Below are 22,483 nucleotides of genomic sequence, written 5' to 3' on the forward strand. Positions count from 1 at the left end.
TGCCAAGAAATTTCACTTAATGTTTCCAGGAACTTCACAGACAAATAAAACATAATGCAAACAATACAGGATCCGTGCCTGGCCTAGTTCCATCTGATTGCCTGTGGAAAAGCGGTAAGATTTATTTCTGTCGTTTTACACTTAATGATAGTTGGGTGAGTTTTGTATTCCAATGTTGCATTCATATCCCAGTTTTCCATATTGCGGTGTACACTCAAGGTGTATTTGGTTCTATCACTAATTATTCAAACAGGTACATATTTGAAATGTGAGAGGAAAAGTCACACACGGACACAGGAAGAACACAGCAACTCCACAACACCAGCACCAGGCTGTGATTAGAACCGCGTCTCCTGGAGGCACTGATGCGTCACAGCTAACCAGCGTGAAGCGCCGTCACTTTAACCTACGATCAGCTATGTGAATCGGTAAACGCTAAAATACGCAGTAGAATATTTTTGAAATAATGAGGCAGAAGATACAGAAACATTTCTAGAAAATTCTTATTTCAGTAAAAAGAATCCGTTTTAATGCAGACGGCTACAGTATGTCAGTGTTTGAGAAATGGACTGAATTGAAGCTGTTTAATAAACTTCAAAGAAACTTGGTGTGTCTTCCTTGAGCAATCGGCTTCCCTGTAGCTTTGTTTGTCACATCGACGACCGCATAGGCCAATGTCTTTCCTTGTTTCAGAACCTGGGCAGTAATCAGGACGTCATCACCAAGTTTTGCGGCATTCATATAGCTGGAAAGTAAAAATCAGTGAGTGTAAGTAAATGTGTATGCGTTGAGAGGGCAAATGTTTGAGCAAATTATTCCTTTAAAACATAAACAACTACAATGTTTAGTCAGTCATGCAGCATCATTAAATATCTATTCTAATACATGCATATGCAAACAAACAAGTGCATGAAAACGAGCACGTGAGGCAGATAATAATGAAAATACTGTAGATGATTGTTTCTTCATAATTCTATATTTTACAAAAATCTAAATAGAAGGTAATAGCAAACTCACGTTATGTTCATGTCAACACTGACGCCTGGAGCCCCTCTTTCTGTATACATTAAAGCAGCTGTTGAGATGACATCCACCAGGGTGGCTGTGAGTCCGCCATGCATGGTGCCAGCCCGGTTTGTGTGCTCCTCTTCCACCTTCATTTCACAGACTACCTTCCCAGGGCTCGCGGTAACGAGATTTACCTGCATGTATAAACACAAGGTGAAGCATGGATTGAAACCGTCTCGAATTTACACTGAAATTTGAATAGAAATATTCAGATCAGCCACACATTTAAATGTAAGTTGAATGATACAAAGCATGGATTAAAATTGTCTTGAATTTATACTGAAAATTGAATAAAAATGACTCACTGTTGCAAGAAAGATGAGTTGAACGATATATCATACGTGGGGGGGTCCACATACGATATACCGTTCAACTCATCTTGATGTCTAGTTATACAAGACATCAGGCTTTTTGGGGTTTCCCCCTATTTTTTTGGCCCCCTACACCCAAAAACCACTTATTTTATACCATATTTTGAACAGAAAATTACACACTTTACGATGGTGTCTTCAGCAAAAAATGATCAGAAGGACTTGAAGTTGTGCATGCCACGTCAACCACCCCAGGGTCTCACCCCTTGATAGATTATAGTGATGGGTCGTTCTTGAACGATTCGTTCATTTTGAACGAATCTTTAATGTGACTCGGGAAGAACTAATCGTCTCGTAGGAGTGATTCGTTCAGTCGCGCATGCGCATTTGCGCAACTTCCTATAGTTTCTGTATTGGAACTGATTTACCTGTTTCGAGTCTTCGGGTTTTTCGAGTCGTTCGTTCATCACGTGACAGCCCCATAAGCTTAACCTAGTATGCAGTCTGAGCCGGAAAGAGAATTGAACGAAATGACTCGAAAAATGATTTGTTCATTTTGCTGAATGAGACTCAAAGATCCGAGTCAGTAAAATGATCCGAACTTCCCATCACTAGGTTAGGTTATGAGGGGTGTACAAAACTTAGAAAAAATGGGGGGGGTCGTCAATAGAGGCACACAGAGTGTCGTTTAATGCTATTTCAAGGTCGCTGGTCAGAAATATGATCCTATGTTTGATATTTGATTCTTCACGGGTGGTCCCCAAGAGCCACTCAGGAGGTTAATTTAACAAGACACATTTCAAACATAAGCCACCTGGGGTATCTTTTTAGAATACTTCAAGGTCAGTGATTACGAATGTGATATTTTTGATCCTTTACTATGGCTCTATCTGAAGAAGAAAAGTGACAAAATTTAGATTACAATCGAGAACATTTAGACTTTAAATATTTAAATTGTATGCTTTTTAATATTTCAAACATTTGACACAACTCTTCTTGTGTATACTTCTACCTCGTGAAGTAAATTATTACATTTCTTATGAACAAGCCGAATTAGTTCGGCTTACGTTAATTTAGCCTTTTATAAATAGCTTCTGTACAAAAGCAGGAGCAAATACTTTTAGGAATTTTTAATTCTGGAGTGTTAACCCGTGAGCAATCTCACTCTCCTACGATCCTGACTCTCAGTTTGAATGCTCGCAAAACGCAGGATCTACAGTATATATATAATTCACTAAGGGCAAGCAAGACAGAGAGCCACACCCACCAAATCTAAGACCATGGGGTATGCAACGACAGAGCCCCGCCCGCCATCTCTAATCCGCGTCCACCTTCACTCTCGATCAAACAGCAATAATTAGCAAACAAACAAAGATTACTGGCAGTAACAGTGCAAAATTCACAATTGCAGGCCCGCCGCTGGTCCGGGGCCCTAATGGAAGGGGGCCCCCTTCACGTTTGATTTTTTTTGTATACGTATTTGAAGGTTTTGGCATGTGGGGACTGCGGTGGGTTGGCACCCTGCCCAGGATTGCTTCCTGCCTTGTGCCCTGTGTTGGCTGGGATTGGCTCCAGCAGACCCCCGTGACCCTGTATTCGGATTCAGCGGGTTAGATAATGGATGGATGACATGTGGGGACCCGGGGGAAGGCAGAGGGGCCCACACGTACCCAGTTGTCTGGGGCCCAAATATTTCTGCCGGCGGGCCTGACAATTGGTATGCCAGTTTGAAAGGATAAGTTTTTGAGGGTAGTTTTAAAATGTGTTATTAAATCGAGCTGATGTATATGAGAGAGAAGAGAATTCCTGAGTTGAGGAGCACCATGAGAGACGCTCGAGCTCCCATAGCACAGAGTTTGATGTGTGGTACAGAAAGTCGAGCTGCAGATGAGGATCAGAATGAGCGAGACGAGTGTCAGTCTGTAGGACATCAGTGAGGATGTGGAGAGCTTTAAATGTTAAGAGCGGGATTTAGTATTGTATTCTGTAGTTAACAGGGAGCCAGTGAAGTTGAGAGAGAATAGGTGTGATATGATCAGTGGATTTAGAACAGCAGGTTATTATCCTGGCAGCAGAATTTTGAAGAAGTTGTAAGCGATGGATACGTTTTTGTGGGATGCCAGATAGAATAGCATTACAGTAATCTATACGTGAGGTGACTCGGGCATTAACCGATACTTCAGTACTGTGTTGTGTAAGAACAGGACGAAGTCTAGAAATGTTTCGGAGATGGAAGAAAGCAGTCCGAGAAATGTTAACTTATATGGGAGGAATTATTTAATAATTATTATTAAATAATTGCCATTATTAGTGTATAAATGGATATAAATAATTGCATGTAAACGATTCGCCAAAATCTGTTGTATGTAAACGATACTGTTTAAAACGTTATTTTGTTTTTTCCATCAGAAAACCCGGTTTCCACGTCTACCTGTATTAGTTTAAATAGCACTTTTGCCACTCGCAATATGGCGGACGCGCTGACTTATTGTGTCAACTGGGCAACACAGTGAATGCGGCGTCTATCTATATAGGTCTATGTTTTCCGTAGCCTGCTACAGGAAGGTACTCTCGACCATTGGCAATGGTTTCGCTCCTTGCTATTTTCGTTATACTGCGACGGTGGTTTCCTAAGCCTTTCTCACCGTTTTCTGTTCCTATTCTTACACCGCCGTATGCTACGGCGGGCTTCGGCTAGTGTATAATAATTTTCGTCCTCGGTAATTTCCACCGGGTCAAAGTAATTTTGCACAGACGGTGCTTTACCTTGGACAAAACTCGATCAAAGCCGGGGCTATCAGTCATAGCACGTATGATGCTTTTCAGGGAGTTCAGAGTCATGGAGCCCATCGTGTCTGTCAAGTTGGAATGGCTTGCTTGGATTCCAGTAAAGGTGACACTTTGCAAAGGACGCTCGTGTCCAGTAAAGATACTTTTCCCCGATAAACCGTTTCCAGGTTTGAAATTGTGAGGTTAATTCGAGAATGAACCCGTCCTCCGGCAGGCAGAATTGTGCTTCCTTAAAAAGCTTCTTTTTTTTAAATGCAAAAAAGCGTTGTACTAGCGCTCGCTGAGTTGCCAAGAAGAGGCGTTTGTTGAGAGTCGCGTGCTTATGACGTCACGCAGGCGTGGCCATGCGGCGCACGCTGTTACTGCAGACTGGGAACGCGCGCGCGCGCCTTATTTTGCTCGCAGTTCCGAGACAGAGACAAGCCGAGATGGAGGAGCTCTCTGGTCCGGTGATTGAAGAGAGGCGCCGTCTTTGCACTCAGTTCGCCAGTGTCACCAGCACCGACGATGCGGTTGCCCAGTGCTACCTTGCAGAAAACGATTGGAATTTAGAGGTATTGTTAATTTGGACAGTCTTTTCCGTATGACGTTTGATGGCGCACGAACAACTTTTTCAGCATCTTCAGATAAGATTAATGCCCCCAAATAAGAATTGAAATCTTGCTTTGTTTGTGTAACTGTAAGCAGTCCGACTAATCTTTGGCTTCGCGTTTCGTCTTTACAAAAAATAGCAGTATAAACCATTACTCATTTAGATGAAAAAATAAATCGATAATCGGTCCATACATTTTTAAACCCTCACAGACCAAGTCAGTGTTCCCAATGCATGCGAGTGGTCAGCCGTTTATGACTGACGAAATTTCATCGGCCTTTATACCAGCAGAAAAGGTACCGAAAGGGTATTCACTTGCGCCAGCAGAAAATAATAAGGAAAATCAAATAATTTTCAACCTGTCTTATTAGAAAAAAACCCCACTAGTATATCGAAATGAGCCTTATTTTTAAACTTAATCCCTGTGAACGATTTTGCACTTTTTGTAACGTTCACAAACCTTTCTTTTGTTACTTATAACTGATTAAACGACCACCTGTTTATGTTGACATGACACCATTATTATGGAGTCCGGTCCGACGATTAGGATGGGTGTGGTATGTCGTCTACTCCACTGTTTTGCAGAAATGTTTTCTCATCCTGTGTAGTGTCAGCAGTTTTCCTGAGCACATTACCCGTGACCCTGTGTTAGGATATAGCGGGTTGGACAATGATTGACTGACATTAAGTGCTGGAAATACCAAACAAAGTTATGTTAATTTTGGTTGGTTATGTGGGCATTTTGTGGACTGTATTCAATAGAGACTACATCCTCAAAGTCAAAACAATTGTGCACAATATGTTGCTGGCACTGGTATGGGACTTTGGACACCAGGGTGTGGTGATGTATTCAGGTTGCCGTACTATTCCTAGTTATGAAACACTTCCTTATTGTCAACATTCTGGCAGCCAAAGTGTACTAACTATTGTAATGTTAAATTGTTCATGAAGGATTAATTGAACAGACACACAGCAAACCTCAATATAGCAGGGTTACTTGACTCCAGTCCTTGAGGTCTGTAGTGGTTGCACATTTCACTCGGACCAGTTTTATTATTAGAAGACAGGCCTAGCAGGTAATGAAACTAGATATGACATTGGCTTGTTGGTGCCTTCATTCTTCCAAGACAAATCTTAATCTGATTGATTGTAGATTTTTTTTTATTTTTTTTTTTTTATTGAGAACATTATATTTTGTGGTCTGGAACAGATTTGTACCGTTTTGTCTTTCCCTTCTCTCTCATTTGTTTCAAAACCTTATTTTGACACAAATACTTCATTGATGCATGCACACAGGTTTAAATGGACACATGTTACCTGGATTGATGGTTCTGGGTTTTTTTTTTGTCATTTGCTCCTCATTATTAACTGATGGCTGTTGAAGAAAACCGGCAACAATTAAAAACCTTACTGGAGCTGTTTAAGGCTTCTGAATTGTAACAAACCAGTTAACTCAAACCAAGCCAAAAAGACATTGCATGCAGGTGCCAGCCATAAAATTAGAATATCATGACAAAGTTGATTTATTTCAGTAATTCCATTCAAAAAGTGAAACTTGTATATTAGATTCATTCATTACACACAGACTGATGTATTTCAAATGTTTATTTCTTTTAATTTTGATGATTATAACTGACAACTAATGAAAGTCCTAAATTCAGTATCTCAGAAAATTTGAATATTGTGAACAGGTTCAATATTGAAGACACCTGGTGCCGCACTCTAATCAGCTAATTAACTCAAAACACCTTTAAATGGTCTCTCAGTCGAGTTCTGTAGGCTACACAATCATGAAGACGACTGCTGACTTGACAGTTGTCCAAAAGACGACCATTGACACCTTGCACAAGGAGGGCAAGACACAAAAGGTCATTGCTAAAGAGGCTGGCTGTTCACAGAGCACAAGATGTCCAAGCACATTAACAGAGAGACGAAGGGAAGGACAAGATGTGGTAGAAAAAAGTGTACAAGCAATAGGGATAACCGCACCCTGGAGAGGATTGTGAAACAAAACCCATTAAACTGTGGTGGAGATACACAAAGAGTGGACTGCAGCTGGAGTCAGTGCTTTAAGAACCACCAGGCACAGACATATGCAAAACATGGGGTTCAGCTGTCACATTCCTCGTGTCGAGCCACTCGTGAACAAGAGACAGCGTCGGAAGCGTCTCGCCTGGACTGCTGCTGAGTGGTCCAAAGTTATGTTCTCTGATGAAAGTAAATTTTTCATTTCCTTTGGAAATCAAGGTCCCAGAGTCTGGAGGAAGAGAGGAGAGGCACAGAATCCACGTTGCTTGAGGTCCAGTGTAAAGTTTCCACAGTCAGTGATGGTTTGTGGTGTCATGTCATCTGCTAGTGTTGGTCCATTGTGTTTTCTGAGGTCCAAGGTCAACGCAGCCGTCGAACAGGAAGTTTTAGAGCACTTCATGCTTCCTGCTGCTGACGAACTTTATGGAGATGCAGATTTCATTTTCCAACAGGACCTGGCACCTGCACACAGTGCCAAAGCTGCCAGTACCTGGTTTAAGGACCATGGTATCCCTGTTCTTGATTGGCCAGCAAACTCGCCTGACATTAACCCCATAGAAAATCTATGGAGTATTGTGAAGAGGAAGATGAAATACGCCAGACCCAACAATTCAGAAGAGCTGAAGGCCACTATCAGAGCAACACCTGAGCAGTGCCACAGACTGATCGACTCCATGCCACGCCGTATTGCTGCAGTGATCCAGGCCAACTAAATATTGAGTGCTGTACCCGCTCATACTTTTCATGTTCATACCTTTCAGTTGGCCAACATTTCTAAAAATGCTTTTTTTGCATTGGTCTTAATTGATATTCTAATTTTCTGAGATACTGAATTTGGGACTTTCATTAGTTGTCTGTTAAAATCATCAAAATTAAAATAAATAAACATTTGAAATACATCAGGCTGTGTGTAATGAATGAATCTAATATACAAGTTTCACTTTTTGAATGGAATTACTGAAATAAATCAACTTTGTCATGATATTCTAATTTTATGACCGGCACCTGCATGTAGTAGTAAATAAATGGGTTCTAGTTGAAATTTTGGTTAAAGCAAAAACCTGCAGCCACTGTGGACCTTCAGGACAGGAATTGAATACACCTTTCCTATAGTGTCTGCTATCTCCTGCACCATTGCTCTTATGTTCTATTATTATAATTTGCTACTCAATGACATTTTCTTCAGTCTGAGATGTTAAAAAGCTAAATCTTGTGTCAGCCTTGAGAAGGGGTCTTGTCACAATTGAATTCTGCAGTCCATTTATTCACAGTGGCATGCGAAGTGGACTGGTCCTGGTAAATGTACACTAGGTGAGAATAATTATCCAAAGGTGTATTGCTCTTTAGGGTTAAAAGTTCAGACTTGATTCTGAAATAAACATACGCCATCAACCACAAATTCTTCTACTTCACATATTTTAGTACAGAGATGGTAATCTTTGGCTACTTAAAAAAAAAAATCTTCATCAAACAGTGTTTCAGGTTCACAGCTGTGAAATTTAAAGTCATAGTGAAGAACAGCACAGAGTAATATGCAGACTGTTGGGTAAGCAGAAGACCCATAACTAATGCAGACGCTCAAGTATCGACTAATCTAAGTAATTGAACAACGTCCATTTGGCTTGTTTTATAAGGCCTGAATTTTGAAAGTTGTACCTTTTTTTGGTGGTGGGGTGTGGAATCAACACAATTAAACACACGTTTAAAAATGAAAGTATCAGCAAAAAAGAAAATTTTGAATACTGAAAACATTACTTTAAAAGTGTGCAGCAACAGAGGTGAAATTGAAAATGTAGAAATTATCCTTCACTGGATTTCCTCAAAAGCAGTTATTTAAAAACGTCTGATTTTGTAGACTAAGACCTGTTGTCCCTGTCCTTAGTAGGGTGGTTTGCTTTTTCTTTGTACTGTCTTCTGTAATTATGTTGAAGTAATTTGTATGGTCAACATTATATTTAAACGTGGAATACAGTGTCTAACTATGGACGTTTTGTCTTTGCAGCGAGCAGTTCATTCATTTTTTGAGTCTTCTGTGGTGCTTATTCCCTCTGCTGAGCCAAATACAAGCAAGGAGCACAGTGTAAAGAACGAACTGGAGACTGTGGCTTGGTAAGTTCAGGATATTACATTAAATAAGTTAAAGAGCACACAATGAAAATAACGTTAAAAGTGATGGTTATATCCCACATATAATTCAATTCAGTTTATTCTTATATAGAGCTCTTCACTGAATCTAGGTGCAGAATGCTGTTACAAGTTGTCAGGTAAAAAGCAAGAATATATTTTACAAATTTGTAAATACATGCAGGGAATTAGTATGCATAAAGGCACAGATTTGTTAGAATACACAGGAAACAAAGTTAAAACTGGTTAAGGTGAAAGGAAACCAACAAACTGCAGTGGGCTGGTGCCCTGCCCAAGGTTTGTTTCCTGCCTTGCGCCCTGTGTTGGCTGGGATTGGCTCCAGCAGACCCCCGTGACCCTGTAGTTAGGATATAGCGGGTTGGATTATGGATGGATGGATGGAAACCAACAATATTTGTCAATTATTTGTTGTACTAAACTCTAGTCAGCAGCATCCCTGAAGAAAATAAGCACCTGGGCCTCCACAGTCAATTGTAAGACAGAAAATCAAAAACAAAGTCAGACATGGTCAGAGCCCTGGAGGTCTAGCCCAGCTAGGTGCCCACCTCCTCCTGATCTTTCTATAATAGTCTCTGTGCTTTGCCAGCCAATCTGATGAAAGAACCCTTTCCTGGGGCAAGAGAATAGCATGGCGGTGGAGCAGTGGCACCAAGTGCTACAACAAGATACAGAGTAGAGGAATATTCTTAAAGGTTTATAAATATTGTCAGTCATTGTCCAACCTGCTATATCCTAATACAGGGTCACAGGGGGTTCTGCTGGAGCCAATCCCGTACTATTTTGCACAAATGACTAACAAAATTACATACAGGTTTGATGATCAAGAATTTGATGAAGATGATGATCAAGATTTTCATTTTTCTGTTGATTTCACTGTATGATACATTATCCATATCCCGTAGCCCTTGCTTATAACCTCAGTACTTCGCAACAGGGAAGGTGTGCAGTTTTTCTCTTCTCACCAGTGTCTAAAAATGAATCAGACTTTTCTTCCCTTTTTCCATTTCTGATTTTTAAAATTTTTTTACATTTTTTAAATTACATTTTTTTGACACTGGTTAAACACAGTAAGACTGATCTGTCAGCCTTGTTTTCATACATCTTCAACTGAGCGTAGCCAACTAACCAGCAGAGAACTCTTATGTGAAACATTTGTTTCTTTTTCATTTAAAATGAAGCTGTGCCATTGTAGCACAATAAGGAGATAAATACAAATGGGTTTGCTCAAAGGTGTGATTAAATTGACAGCTGGCATGTTTAGTTAATCATTTTAATCATGTACCATTATTTCAGAATACATTTAGGTTTACACACCCATCTTGATATGATTGTTGGGAATGTAGTTTAAATGTCAGTAGTTAGTAAATGAATAATTGCCATTGAGTACAATTTTTTATTTTTTCTTGCATATGCACTGTTTTTGTCCTCCTGTTTTGGCTTATTGGTTTGTAATTTCTCATTTTCTTTCTTTGACATTGCTAATTCCCATTGTCTGCAAATTTATTTTTTTTCTTGACCCGTTAGACCTTGATCTCTGTAGATGCTGTTTGCATCCAAATGGAAGAGCCTTTACCTGTTTTGAAGATCTACCTGTCTTCTTTCTATAATTTAATTCATCTAGAGCTGTCCAAATTTCTAATTAATGGAGCATCTAGCCAGTCCACCCTAAACTAGGATTCTGTGGCTTCCCTGGTCAAAATCGTTGTGACACTGTGTGTAGCGGTCGTGGAGACGGTACAATTCAAAATACCACAGGGATAGTGATTTATTTTTTTAAGTAGGAATTTCAAGAACGAACCCAGCCTTGGTCCAACTCGCACCATGGAAACAAAGGGATTATACAATAATCAACATGAATATATTAAACAAAAACTAAATAAACAATAAACAAAAACAATCCCTTCCCAGATCCCTGATGGTGATCACAAATATAATAAAATGGCAACCACAATAAACAGTCCAACACAGTGTCCCAATGAAGTGGGAATTGATGTGGAATGAAGGAGAAAATTCAGGGAACAGTTCACTGTAAGTAATGTAAAAACAGTCCTACTGGTATTCCTGATGTTTTGAGGGGTGTTGTGAGAGCTCCTTTCACTGAAGTACAATAAGCAATGCAGCTCAGTACTAGCATGGCAGGCAGGCACAAGACACTCCATACATCTTACAGAGGTAGTATTCCAGGATCAAATGTTAATTCAAAGGCAGTGGTGTTGAAGGCATGACAGATGGATGAACTCTGTCTAGCCAGATTTTCTTTAAATGGCCCACCCCAGCAGCCCCTGTGTTCTTTGCAGATGTCCAATCAGGGCCACACCAGGGACCACCGGGAGTTTTATAGTCTTAATTTACGTAGCGCTGCTATAAGTGGTTGCACTAGTTAGGTGTGATGGTGTAGTAGTTTATCACCGCTGGCCCGGGTGGTATGGTATAGGACTTGGGATGGGAGAGTGGGTGAGTGATGGGTGTCATTTGGATTTTTAACAAGCACTAGTTTAACCAAAATGAACGTGTGGGGTCTTTGCAACCAGCCTATATACAGTACATGTCCTGCTTCAGCCTTTGGTAAGATACAGTAAAAATGTCAGAATTCTATTCTGGTAAGCCTACAAATACAGCATTGACCCGTAAACCAGTAAACATTAGGGAAATGGCACTCAAAGAAACTACAAACCAAATGCACTGTACATTAAAACTTATATCCAGTCTCTGTGATTAGGAAATGTTGTTGGCAGCATTATGTATTTATTTTCTACATGAACATTGTTGTATTTCAGCCATTTAGTTTGTATATGTATGTATGTGTGTGTGTGTGTATATATAATATATAGTTTATATATTTAAAATTTTCTACGTGCCATGTGTTTTGCAAGTTGTTACCCAGGAGGCAGGGCAACCTGCCCATTGCCATGGATTTATGATTAACCTTTCACTTTTGTAGATTTCTAGATTTTTGACCCCTTTTCTCTGTGTTTTTGAGTGTTCGTAGTATTGTGTATTAGGACTTTTGTTTTGCTGTGGGATTACCCTTTTAGGCAACTCCTTATGCTTTTTGCACTCTTCTGAACTTGTGTGTGTTACAAAACATTTTTTGTATAATAAATATTTTTATTTATAATGATTCCACGTTTGCCCTTTCATCAATGATCAGGTTTTTTGAGTCATTGAGTTTATTGAGTAATTTTTGAGATTTATTGTGCTCAGGAATGTCAAGTTCATGACAAGCAGGAGATTATGTATTTATTTGGATCCTGAGTTGGTTTGTCGTATTGTGGGTGCGGCAATGCGCTGTATCAGTGTGTGCTCCTAACCTCCTCCTCCTCCTCCTCCATCACTTGAAATTAAATGGGTTAAGTAACATAACATTCAAAAGTTTAGAGTCACTCAAATTCTAATGTTTTGAATAGAAATTGATCCTTTTTTTCCAAGATACAATTACAATGATTTAACAATCCATCCAAGACATTACTAATGTTGGAAATTGAACAGAATAACAGATTTCAGAGATGGAAAAGTTTTCTCTCATGACCAATGTTTAGCATTGAAACATAATTGATCAAGAATAAGCTAAGGGAGTTTACCATTACCATGTGAATTTCCCCTTGGGATTAATAAAGTATCTATCTATCGATCGAAGGAATGGCTGTTGAAAATGGGGTTTTGCAGTGATGTGTGACTAATAAATATGTCAGTTATTCTAAGCAGTAATTATCATTTGCTACACTGGGTTATGTCTTCGCTGTATTTTTAAGTTACCTTAATGATATTGATTTTTAAAAAAAAATGTATCTGTTTCTCTCCAAAACATGAAAATTCTCCACTTTAGGAAGATACAGACAAAAACAATTTTCTTGTTCTACTTATTTGAATTCAGCTACAGGCAAAATAGATGGCTATCTCTTTTTTTTTTTTTATTATTTAATTCTGTTTGACATCCTGGAGAGAGGTTGAGTAGAACAGGTCTTACTGGAATAGTGACAAAACTTTAGACTTTCCTGTTTGCATTATATATATATATATATATTCATTCCTAATAGTGGAGTTGCAATATTTAACAAGGTAGTATAATTTATCAGCAAAATAAAATGAAGGTTCATGTAATGCGTGGCTATCTGCTGCATTTTCCCAAAAGCCTTAGCATCAGTGACAGTAGCCACATCTTAAGATTCTTCTTCAGAATCTTTTCTTGTTTGTTTTCTCTACAACAGTAAAGAGATTAAGTCATGTTTAATATGGTGTTTTTGTGTTTTTAGTGGTTTGTTAGGATTTGCACCAACTTGATAACATTTTTCTTTGAACAACTATGCTGTGAAGTAATTTGCATGTTATTAATCTTTTTTTGCAGTATTGATTTGACTGAAGATGAACCAAATGACTGCGCCAGCAGTAGCAGTGGTGATGCAAAAAATACCAATGAGCAACTGGGGAACAAGGATAACAGCAGTTTTTCACTGTTAACCTGGAATATTGATGGGCTTGATGAGTGTGAAATCATTGAACGTGCTCGAGGTGTATGTTCTCTCATAGCTCTGTAAGTATTTCAATTATTTGATATATATTTTTTCTCACTGTTCATCAGTTAACATATACAATAAAATACAAACTTGCTTTTTCCCCCCAGATTTTTTCCTTCTCAGATCAAATGTTGGTGTATTTTTGTATATGGTATCAGTATCTTTATAACACAGCAGTATATTTGAAATGCTTTGCTCCAAGACTCATTCACTTCACAATGTTCACCCCTCCAATCAAGACATTTTCACAATTTACTGTCTAATATATGGAATAATTTGAATCTTTTTAGTGTATTTTCTTTTTTTACTCTAAGATCTCTTAATAGGCTGTGATGAAGTGAGTTTTCTGTAGAATTGACAGTTAAATGGTCTGAGTGCAGTGAAATTGTTTTCTTGTCAAGATGAACTCCTGCTGTTGATTAATACTAATAAATTCTTTATTGTGAAATAGTGTAATATCTGAAGAACATAAAGTTGTTGAAAATTGTCCACAAGGTAAATTTTGAATCCCTCCATGAGGATTAATAATGTATATCTATTCTAAATGGTATAAAAAAGTAATAAAGGTTTAGGAATGTTCATAATGCATTGTAAGCATAATTATTAAAAAAAATATGGTAGAAAAAACACACAACTTAATCATGATTTTCTTTTCTAAGAGGGCATTCTCCAAAACTAAGTTTTCATGATATACAGCAATGGTCTTGATGCAGCTTCAGGTAGATTTTAGAAATTCTGTAAAGAGCATTGGGCAAAAATCACAGTGCCCATGTGCCCAAACTATCAGTGTTATTTCATAGAAGACTCTCTATTTTTTGTTAGAGGTGACTTAAGTTAGATGAATACTTATTCAAATAATTTATTTTCCATTTTTTATTCATATTCAGTTTAGTTTGGACACAGAACCTCGCTCACAATTGTAAAATCGTGATGTCCTGAAGACCTTTGTTTCAGCCCTGTATTATACCTTTTTTTTTCTTTTCTTTAAACATAACTATATAGTCTAATGTAACAACAGCCATGTCAAATAGCTGAAAACCCCATGATGATTGGGCTCCTCAGTAGCTGCTGTGAGACTACATGTAGAATGACCTTCAAGGATTGAGATGTCAGTATAGTGATGACCGCATGGCTTCTGAATAGGACCTAAATAAAGTAACTCCTATTGACCCCAGCATACTCTGAAGGTTATGTCCCTGTCCATTATCAGCAGAACAGCAGTGAAAGAGCTGCTTCATATTCCGAAAATTACAGATATCTAACAATTTTAATTTGATCCGCAATACTATATTGTAAGACTTGAAATTGCTTCTTAAAATTGTTTACCAGCTACTGTCCACATTATGTTCATATCTAACCTGTTTTTTCATACTACCCCTATATAAAAAGGACTCTGTCAGTCACACTATCCTGCATAGGACTTTTCTTATTTATTTATTGTTTGTTTTTGCCAGGCTTGGATTATATGTGGTTGTTGCATATATCTGCATTATTTGAGATAGATGTTATAGTTTCCAAAGTAAAACTATGGTAAAGTTTTAAATTTTGTACTGATGCCCAGTTTTGGGTATTTTCCTGCCCTGCATCTAATGATGTCAGTTTGGCTCTGGCCATCTTGTGACCCAACATTTGGATTAAATAGGTTTGAGAATGTTATGTATGTAATCATGAAAGTCAATATAAAAGTGCACTTGGAGCTTAGCATGCTGTTGTGATGTTCATTTAACTGGATTGTTGTGGCTGAATTTGCTTTTGACAAAATTCCAACTAAAGTTATACTACTGTGTCGTGTGACATAATCGTCTTCTAAAGCAATTTTATAGTACTTTATACTACACAGCTTTGTTTTTATTGATTTGAACAATATTTTGCAAAGACCCCTATAAGATAAATAGACCGTATTGTGCAAATCACGGAAAATAGCTGTAAGTTAATACACATCAGACTCCAAGATGTATACTTTTCAAATACGAAGTTTACACAATATGCTGTTGTCGCAGAGATTTTCTGATATTATAAAATGTAATAATGGGAAAGGTATATTGAAACAATTGGGGTTACAACCTGGATTGAAGTAGTTGTGTGTACTGTAAGTATCTCTGGTGGAAGGTTTCACATGGAATCCCCTCTCCTCACTTTGCTGTTATATTAACAATATAGCAATGCATTTCTTTTCTTAACTATGTTTCATATGCATCTGCTAGTCACATAAAGCAGATTTCCTAATAAGTACCCCAGAATTGTATTGTTTTTTATTTATTTATTTTTATAGGTACTGTTATTTGCTTTACTAAGTTATCTTTTGGGCTCAGGAATGCTTGAGCTTTTGAATCTTTCAGTGGTTTTTACCTGGAATTTTACTCACATTAGGATTATTATAGTTTATATATAAACCAGCAGAATATTTTTTTGCTGTCAAGCATAATCAAACAGAATTACCTTCATTAGTACTTGAATCATGAGACTAGAAATTATCTTTATAAAATGTCTTTTTTTTTTACAGGTATGAACCAGACATTGTATTTTTACAAGAAGTAATACCTCCATATTTGGGATATCTGAGGAAAAGAGCAGTCAGTTACACAATAGTAGCAGGTAAATATGTTTTAGTTTATCACTTTTTGGGTCATTGTGTAATAATAGGGGGCTTTTCTGATTAGGGTAAATCTGAGAATGTTACTTAAGGGGCACGGTGCACTGAAAACTGGATGGGATATATTTGAGTAAAAATAATCCTAAAACAGTTAGTATACAAAATAGTGGTTTCAAATTATGGGGTACTGGATCAAAGGAAGGATGCTTCATGACTGGAAAAGAGTGGCTGCTTAATCATGAATTCAGAATGAAATTTTTACAGCAGTTGAATAAACCAGACTCTGTGTTTAAAAAGATGCTGGTATTGTTCTCTTTGAGGCAAGTAGGACTTCCTTTTTTCTGTTTTAAAGGAACACTCCATCCTAAATTATATATTTTTTTATGTTACTAGTGATGGCTGAGAAATATTTTTCATTTTGTATTTTCATGGAGACAGTTGATTAAATGTCTGATAGAATAAGTTTCTATGGGGATCTATGCTGGACAACAACAAACAATATCATCTTCCGTTACTTGTGTAATATACCCTAATGCATGAATGTTTTCCAAAAATATTGTTAACTAAATATATTAGTGCACACAAAGAAAATGCATTCACACAGGATTAAGATCTTGAATTGAAGATCTGCCTCTCACTGTCATTCATTGGTCAAGAGTCCTGTCTTTAGTTCAAAAATCTCGATCACCTGTGGATAATTCAAGCTTCATATTCGGATAGCTTTTCTCTAGTTCTTCAGTTTTTTCCTACATTCCAAATGTGTGACTTGACGACATTAGAGTATCTGACCTCTCTGTACTTTACCAGGCATGTCTGATTGCAGACATACAGTACACTGTGGTCAGATGATATCTCATGCATGTTGATTCCTGCCTTCAAATCTGGCTTCTAGCAAACCTGTAATGGCAAAATCTGGCTCATAAGAATACCCATCGATCCATTTTCTGTGCCAAAGTGATTGTGTTATGGGATTATGGATTAGATTTTTCTTCTGACGTAACAAGTTGACAAAGGAAAGCACATTCTGAAAAAAGGCATGTAAATATCTTAATTTGACATACTGGCAAGTTGCTGACAAACTGTATAATTTATTCGTATAGAAATCATTTATTTGCTTTGAGATTTTAGCATATATTCTCTTTCTGTTTCAATTTTATGTTTATTTTTTTCTGTAGGAAATGATGAATTTTATTTTAGTGCAATTATGTTGAAGAAGTCCCGTGTAAAACTCATTAATACAGAAATCATAGATTTTCCAACTACACAGATGTTGAGGAATTTGCTTACTGTGAAAGTAAGGCAAAATTATTTTATTTACTGTAACAGCTTTTTGTAATCATAAATGTATTGTATTAAAAATGCTTTTGTCTTCTACTGTATTCCTGCTGATGTTGGAAAAGTTGGTGTTGCACTGTAATGCAGGTTTTGACTGAAGTGGTAATAAACCATGCTGTCCCTGCACTGCGAAAGTTATTCTTTTGCCAATTAAATACTGTAATGTATATGTGTCCTAGTATGATTCCACCATTCCTTCTCTCACTCATTTAATAAATACAGAATCAAAAGTGAAAATTTTATAAATAGCAAAACAAATTCCCAATTCAGGATGCAGCTGGTGTGCCATGTATAATCATCTACCAGCCATGTTTATTTTGATAACTTGGTCATCCATTAAGCGCCATTCCATTTCATGGTTGACTTTCCTGCCACAAAATTAATTGCGTTTTGTTTGGGTTGTCATTGATGAGAAAGCTTACATATTGTATATGAGTGTATTCAGAAAAAGCCAGGAAGCTGTTTTGCATTAGCCCTAAAGAAAATTATGCCCAACCAATGTTGTTTCAAGTGTGTGGACATTGGCTTTCTTTAGCTAATTTATTTGTAGTCTGCACAAAGCGTCTAATGTAAAGTCCTATTTTTAACCCTTGTACTAATGTGATATATGCATCATGACAGGATTTATGTTTTTTCTAGGCCAGCTTTGGTGACAGAGAGCTGTATCTGATGACATCCCATTTGGAAAGTACTAAAGACCACTCTGCTGAAAGGATCAAACAACTTAAAACTGTCCTTAGGAAAATGAAAGACATCCCTGACTCTGCTATAGTGATCTTTGGAGGAGACACCAACCTGAGAGATCAAGAGGTGAAGCTATATACAGTTCTTATTGGCTTAATTGCTTCCCTAATTTTTGCCTGCCTGTCAAACGACAGGCCAAGCCAGGCCATTATGTGAATGCTATAAATCTGTGTCTCTGGTCCGTGAAATCACTTTATGTAAATTTGCGGATCCATGGAAGGACGATCAGTGTCACAATAAATGAGCGGCTAGAAACTCTAAAGGGGAACACCCACCCACACCCGTAAAGATAGATGAAAAATCGTCATTAAACAAGTGACAACGACTCTAAACTTCAAGGGGGACCCCAGGGAAGGGTGAATGATTGACAGTAAATGAGCAACTTGAATCTCTAAGAGCGGACCGCCCACCCCCTACTATATAGGATTGGCCACCAGTCCATAAAATGTTTCAACATTTTAAAAAGATCATCTTATCAAAAAGGTTAAAGATCACTTCAACTATTTTGTTTGTTCAAATGAGAATCTGCTCCTAAGGGTATGTCACATTTGAGGAGTTTTCCAGCAGTTTTTCCATCATAGCTTCATATTCCATAATCTTATTGAGTCAGGGAGTCTCCATGGTGTGGGCCCCTCAAGTCGGTCATCTAGTCTGACATGCCCATTTAACATTTCATTAGTCCATCACTTGCTCCTACATTGCTTTTGTCTTTACTCGTAGGTTCAGGCTCTGTGTGCATGAAAGCTGACAGCTAATGAATGCTCATCCAGAAGCATGGGGCATGAGGAGTGAATAAAGAACATGCAGTGATGAGGAATAAAGAACGTGGATGTTTTGCACCTTAGAAACACTCTGATGGCTTGTTACTTGTGTTTTATGTACCACAACAGAATGGAGGTTAAAAAAAGGGCAAAGAATGCAGCTGAACTCTCAAAACAAGTTAACCCTTCGTGTAGCACAAGCTCCATCAGGCAGCTCACTATTGGCTGTCAGGAAAAATTTAGAGCATGACTATGCTGCAAGGTCTACAAGCAGTCAGTTAATGCAACATATCTAGTGATTTCAGTTGTGTAATGTGACATAGTTACTGGCAACAAGTCTGACATTCCCAGTAACTGAACATTGCAAAATGTAACATTGGTTTTATTAACCCTCACCCTAGTGGCCACTGATTCGGAACACTTTAGATTTTTTGGAGCAATGGTTTAGCCTCTGAAGTGAGAAATAATAAAGGAAAAACACAAGCAAACATCTGTAAGCTGTAAAGAATAATGATAGAACAGTGTACATTTAATTTTATTAGGATTTTCAGTTGCTACACTTTGCATGCACTCTGGACAGTGAAATGGGGAAAAAATAGGAGAAAAATGGAAAAAAGTTTGTTATTCAAACAAAGCTGCCTCTAAACTATAGGTTTATAGGGTCCGTATTGTCACCTTTTACAAAACACAGTGGAATTCCCTGCATGTGCTCATCACAATGCAACACATTACCACTCTCCGGCACCATAATCGGTGCGTTTTACTACCATCATTCAAATTCTGTCATTCTTGCCTTGAAAATCTCAGAACAATATTAGCTGTGATCTTTGTAGACGCGCAGCTGGAACAAGAAAAGGCATTCAGGATGGAAATCTATATTACTAAGCAGGCTGTATGGTCACCTAGTCTCTTGCATACTTAATATTGTAATTTATCAACACCTCATCTTAGAAGGCAATGTTGAGTATATTCTAGGACTTGTACATTTAAAGGGAATGGCTACCCCTACCATTTACATGGGAAAAATCTTAAAAAGGAGAATCTCATCCCAACTGCCTCTCCCTCCACCATATAAGAATCTGAATCAGAATTCACTTTATTGGCCAGGTACACTAATGTGCGGTAGGATTTTGTCTTGATAGTTTTGGTGCAACATACAAGGACCACACAGAATACAAAAGATAAATACAAGGAGATAAAATATAAAATGATAAAATATGATGCAGCATACAAGGGCAATACAAAAAAATAGTTTTTAGAGCTAGTAGGATTAAAATGTCCAGGCAATCCAGTTTGCAGGTATACATAGATGGTGAATGGACGCTCATGTATATACTTTCATAGCATTTGTGGTCTGAGTCCTGATCTGATTGTATGGGTGGTTACCTACCAGGTTACACATGTGGTTGGCCTACCAGTCGGCAAACATCCGCCACACCCTCTCACTTTCGGGAAGCGGATCTTAGAATGTTACATAGTTTACTGTCAAATAATGCAGAGTAGGTGACATGTGTTTCGCCCTTGTTTGGGCTCATCAGGTGTACACAATGCACTGCACCCCTTGTCGGAATCGAACCTTGGACATCAGCGTCAGAGATGAAGTCCCTTTACACTGCACCACGGTGTGTGGTTTGTTTGACAGCCTGGAGATCGGAGTAATTACATTTATAGCATTTGCGGGGTGTGTGTGTGTGTGTGTGTATGTATGTATATATATATATATATATATATATATATATATATATATATATATATATATATATATATATATATATATATATATATATATATATATATATATATATATATATATATATATATAGTCATACATTACTAAAATTAGAAATGCGAAAGCCAGGAATTTATAATTTGTGAACTGACTATTGAGTTGTGGATTCGTTTTTAGGCCAGTGTCTGCCTTTATATAGCTTTCTTATAAAGGTAAAGAAAGAAATACCATTTTTAAAATTGGCGTAGCCCTATGTGTGTTTCTATTAACCATACTTACGGATTTTAAAACCTGTTTCTTCTCAGGTTACAAAAATTGGAGGATTGCCTGACAACATATGCGATGCATGGGAGTTTGTTGGAAAACCTGAACACTGCAGATACACGTGGGACACAACTACAAATAGCAATAAACAGGCCAGGTATAAGTGCAGGCTACGCTTTGATCGAATATTTTTTAGAAGAACTCAGAGTGGAATGCAGGTGACACCACATGATATGGACCTAATTGGACTTGATAAGCTGGACTGTGGCAGATTCCCTAGTGATCACTGGGGAATAATCTGTAACTTTAATATTTAGCACTCGGTTCACAAAAAATTGTTCTTTTAATGTATTAATAAAATCTTTTAACGTTGCCTTTTATAGGATATTTTTAAGTTGAAATGATTTGATATTATGTAAGGCATTCCATGTTTTTTAAATTTTATGGAGTATTTTGTGGGTGTTTATTAAAATCTGCTGCAGAAATCTTGAGAAACGCTGCTAAATATACTGTTGTCATTTTGTAGAGAATGGGTGACAAGGATAGAGACGGCAAATAAGAGCAATCATTTTATAGGTGGGAAGAAAGTCTGGAAGTGAAACCCAAGTCTAGAACTGGGTAACTGTCACATTAAACTAAAATATTGTACATTTATTTTTCAGCAAATGTTTCTCTGAATGTAGAATTAAGGCCAGTAAGTGTCTGCTACTGACATCTGATCAATGTGAAACTGTATAATTACAAAAGCATACAAATGTATAATTAAAAACCACAAAAGTTAAGCATAAAGTGTGCTGATCCTAGAGTTCTATATTACAGAAGTGTCGGCTAATTCCAGACAGTTACCCAGATCAGAGACTTGGACCTGAATTAGTGGAGGTACTATTTGGGGGAATGGGGGGAGGGACTATTCTTCTTTATGCTTCTTTCCGAATTTAAAATTGTGTAATTACTGCTGACTACTGACTGACTATTGGGGAGCTTCAATCAGTATGAATAGCAATATTTTATTATAAAGCATATTTAAACACAATAAATGTTGACCAAAGTGCTGTACATAAATTTCACAATAAAAAAAAATTAAACGCATAAAAATGGTAAATTAAAAATAATTAAAAAAACTCATCTCACCAAACCGTGTAAAGGCTATAATAAAAACATGATTTTACTACTTTTAAACATCACCATATACTTTGCTCATGACTGCAGCATCCAGGTTGATTTAATGTAAATGGGTGTTTCAGGGCTGACCTTCACTTCAGTGCATGAATGTGTATAATGGATCAACCATACAGAGTTTACTGTACATGAATATATACACTGCGACATGACCCAAGATGCAGCGTAAATAGTGTACACCAAGCAGTAGTACACTAACAACCCGTAGAATGCATGTAGAATCTGATACTGAAGTAACAGTAAGACTTAACTTACCGACCCAATAAAACTTTTGCGTAAGGGATTTATTTATTTATTAATTTACTTATTTTTTTGCCTCACAGGCAGTATTTGATTTAGGCTGAATAGCACCCTCTGGACACCACAATTGACACATGTGGTGCCAGACATACCTACTTAACCAATAAAAACTGGCACATAACATAGTAAA

General features: G+C 37.6%; 2 protein-coding genes across 2 annotated transcripts; one reads left to right on the forward strand and one right to left on the reverse strand.

The window, feature by feature from the left end:
- Positions 1-485: 485 nt before the first annotated feature.
- acot13 (acyl-CoA thioesterase 13) lies at positions 486-4,495 on the reverse strand. The gene is made up of 3 exons (XM_039737774.1): positions 4,146-4,495; positions 1,018-1,202; positions 486-745 (listed from the first exon to the last, which is right to left on the reverse strand). The coding sequence occupies exons 1-3, from the start codon at positions 4,227-4,229 to the stop codon at positions 595-597; spliced, it is 420 nt and encodes a 139-aa protein (XP_039593708.1). The 5' UTR covers positions 4,230-4,495; the 3' UTR covers positions 486-594.
- Positions 4,496-4,553: 58 nt separating this feature from the next.
- Positions 4,554-22,483, forward strand: tdp2b (tyrosyl-DNA phosphodiesterase 2b). Its single transcript, XM_039737773.1, has 7 exons — positions 4,554-4,723; positions 8,792-8,898; positions 13,280-13,465; positions 15,952-16,043; positions 17,217-17,335; positions 18,016-18,186; positions 20,916-22,483. Exons 1-7 carry the CDS (start codon positions 4,598-4,600, stop codon positions 21,189-21,191), a joined length of 1,077 nt encoding a protein of 358 aa, XP_039593707.1. The 5' UTR covers positions 4,554-4,597; the 3' UTR covers positions 21,192-22,483.

This window comes from Polypterus senegalus, chromosome 16, assembly GCF_016835505.1.
Source record: "Polypterus senegalus isolate Bchr_013 chromosome 16, ASM1683550v1, whole genome shotgun sequence".
NCBI classification, from domain to species: domain Eukaryota; kingdom Metazoa; phylum Chordata; class Cladistia; order Polypteriformes; family Polypteridae; genus Polypterus; species Polypterus senegalus.

Excerpts from the sequence above, each read along its gene's own strand:
- acot13 (XM_039737774.1), bottom strand. The coding sequence starts at position 4,229 with ATGGGCTCCATGACTCTGAACTCCCTGAAAAGCATCATACGTGCTATG. Across the intron at positions 1,203-4,145 it reads TTGATCGAGTTTTGTCCAAG|GTAAATCTCGTTACCGCGAG; the intron begins GTAAAGCACCGT and ends TTATACATGCAG. Across the intron at positions 746-1,017 it reads AGTGTTGACATGAACATAAC|CTATATGAATGCCGCAAAAC; the intron begins GTGAGTTTGCTA and ends TTTACTTTCCAG.
- tdp2b (XM_039737773.1), top strand. The coding sequence starts at position 4,598 with ATGGAGGAGCTCTCTGGTCCGGTGATTGAAGAGAGGCGCCGTCTTTGC. Across the intron at positions 8,899-13,279 it reads GAACTGGAGACTGTGGCTTG|TATTGATTTGACTGAAGATG; the intron begins GTAAGTTCAGGA and ends CTTTTTTTGCAG. Across the intron at positions 18,187-20,915 it reads CCAACCTGAGAGATCAAGAG|GTTACAAAAATTGGAGGATT; the intron begins GTGAAGCTATAT and ends GTTTCTTCTCAG.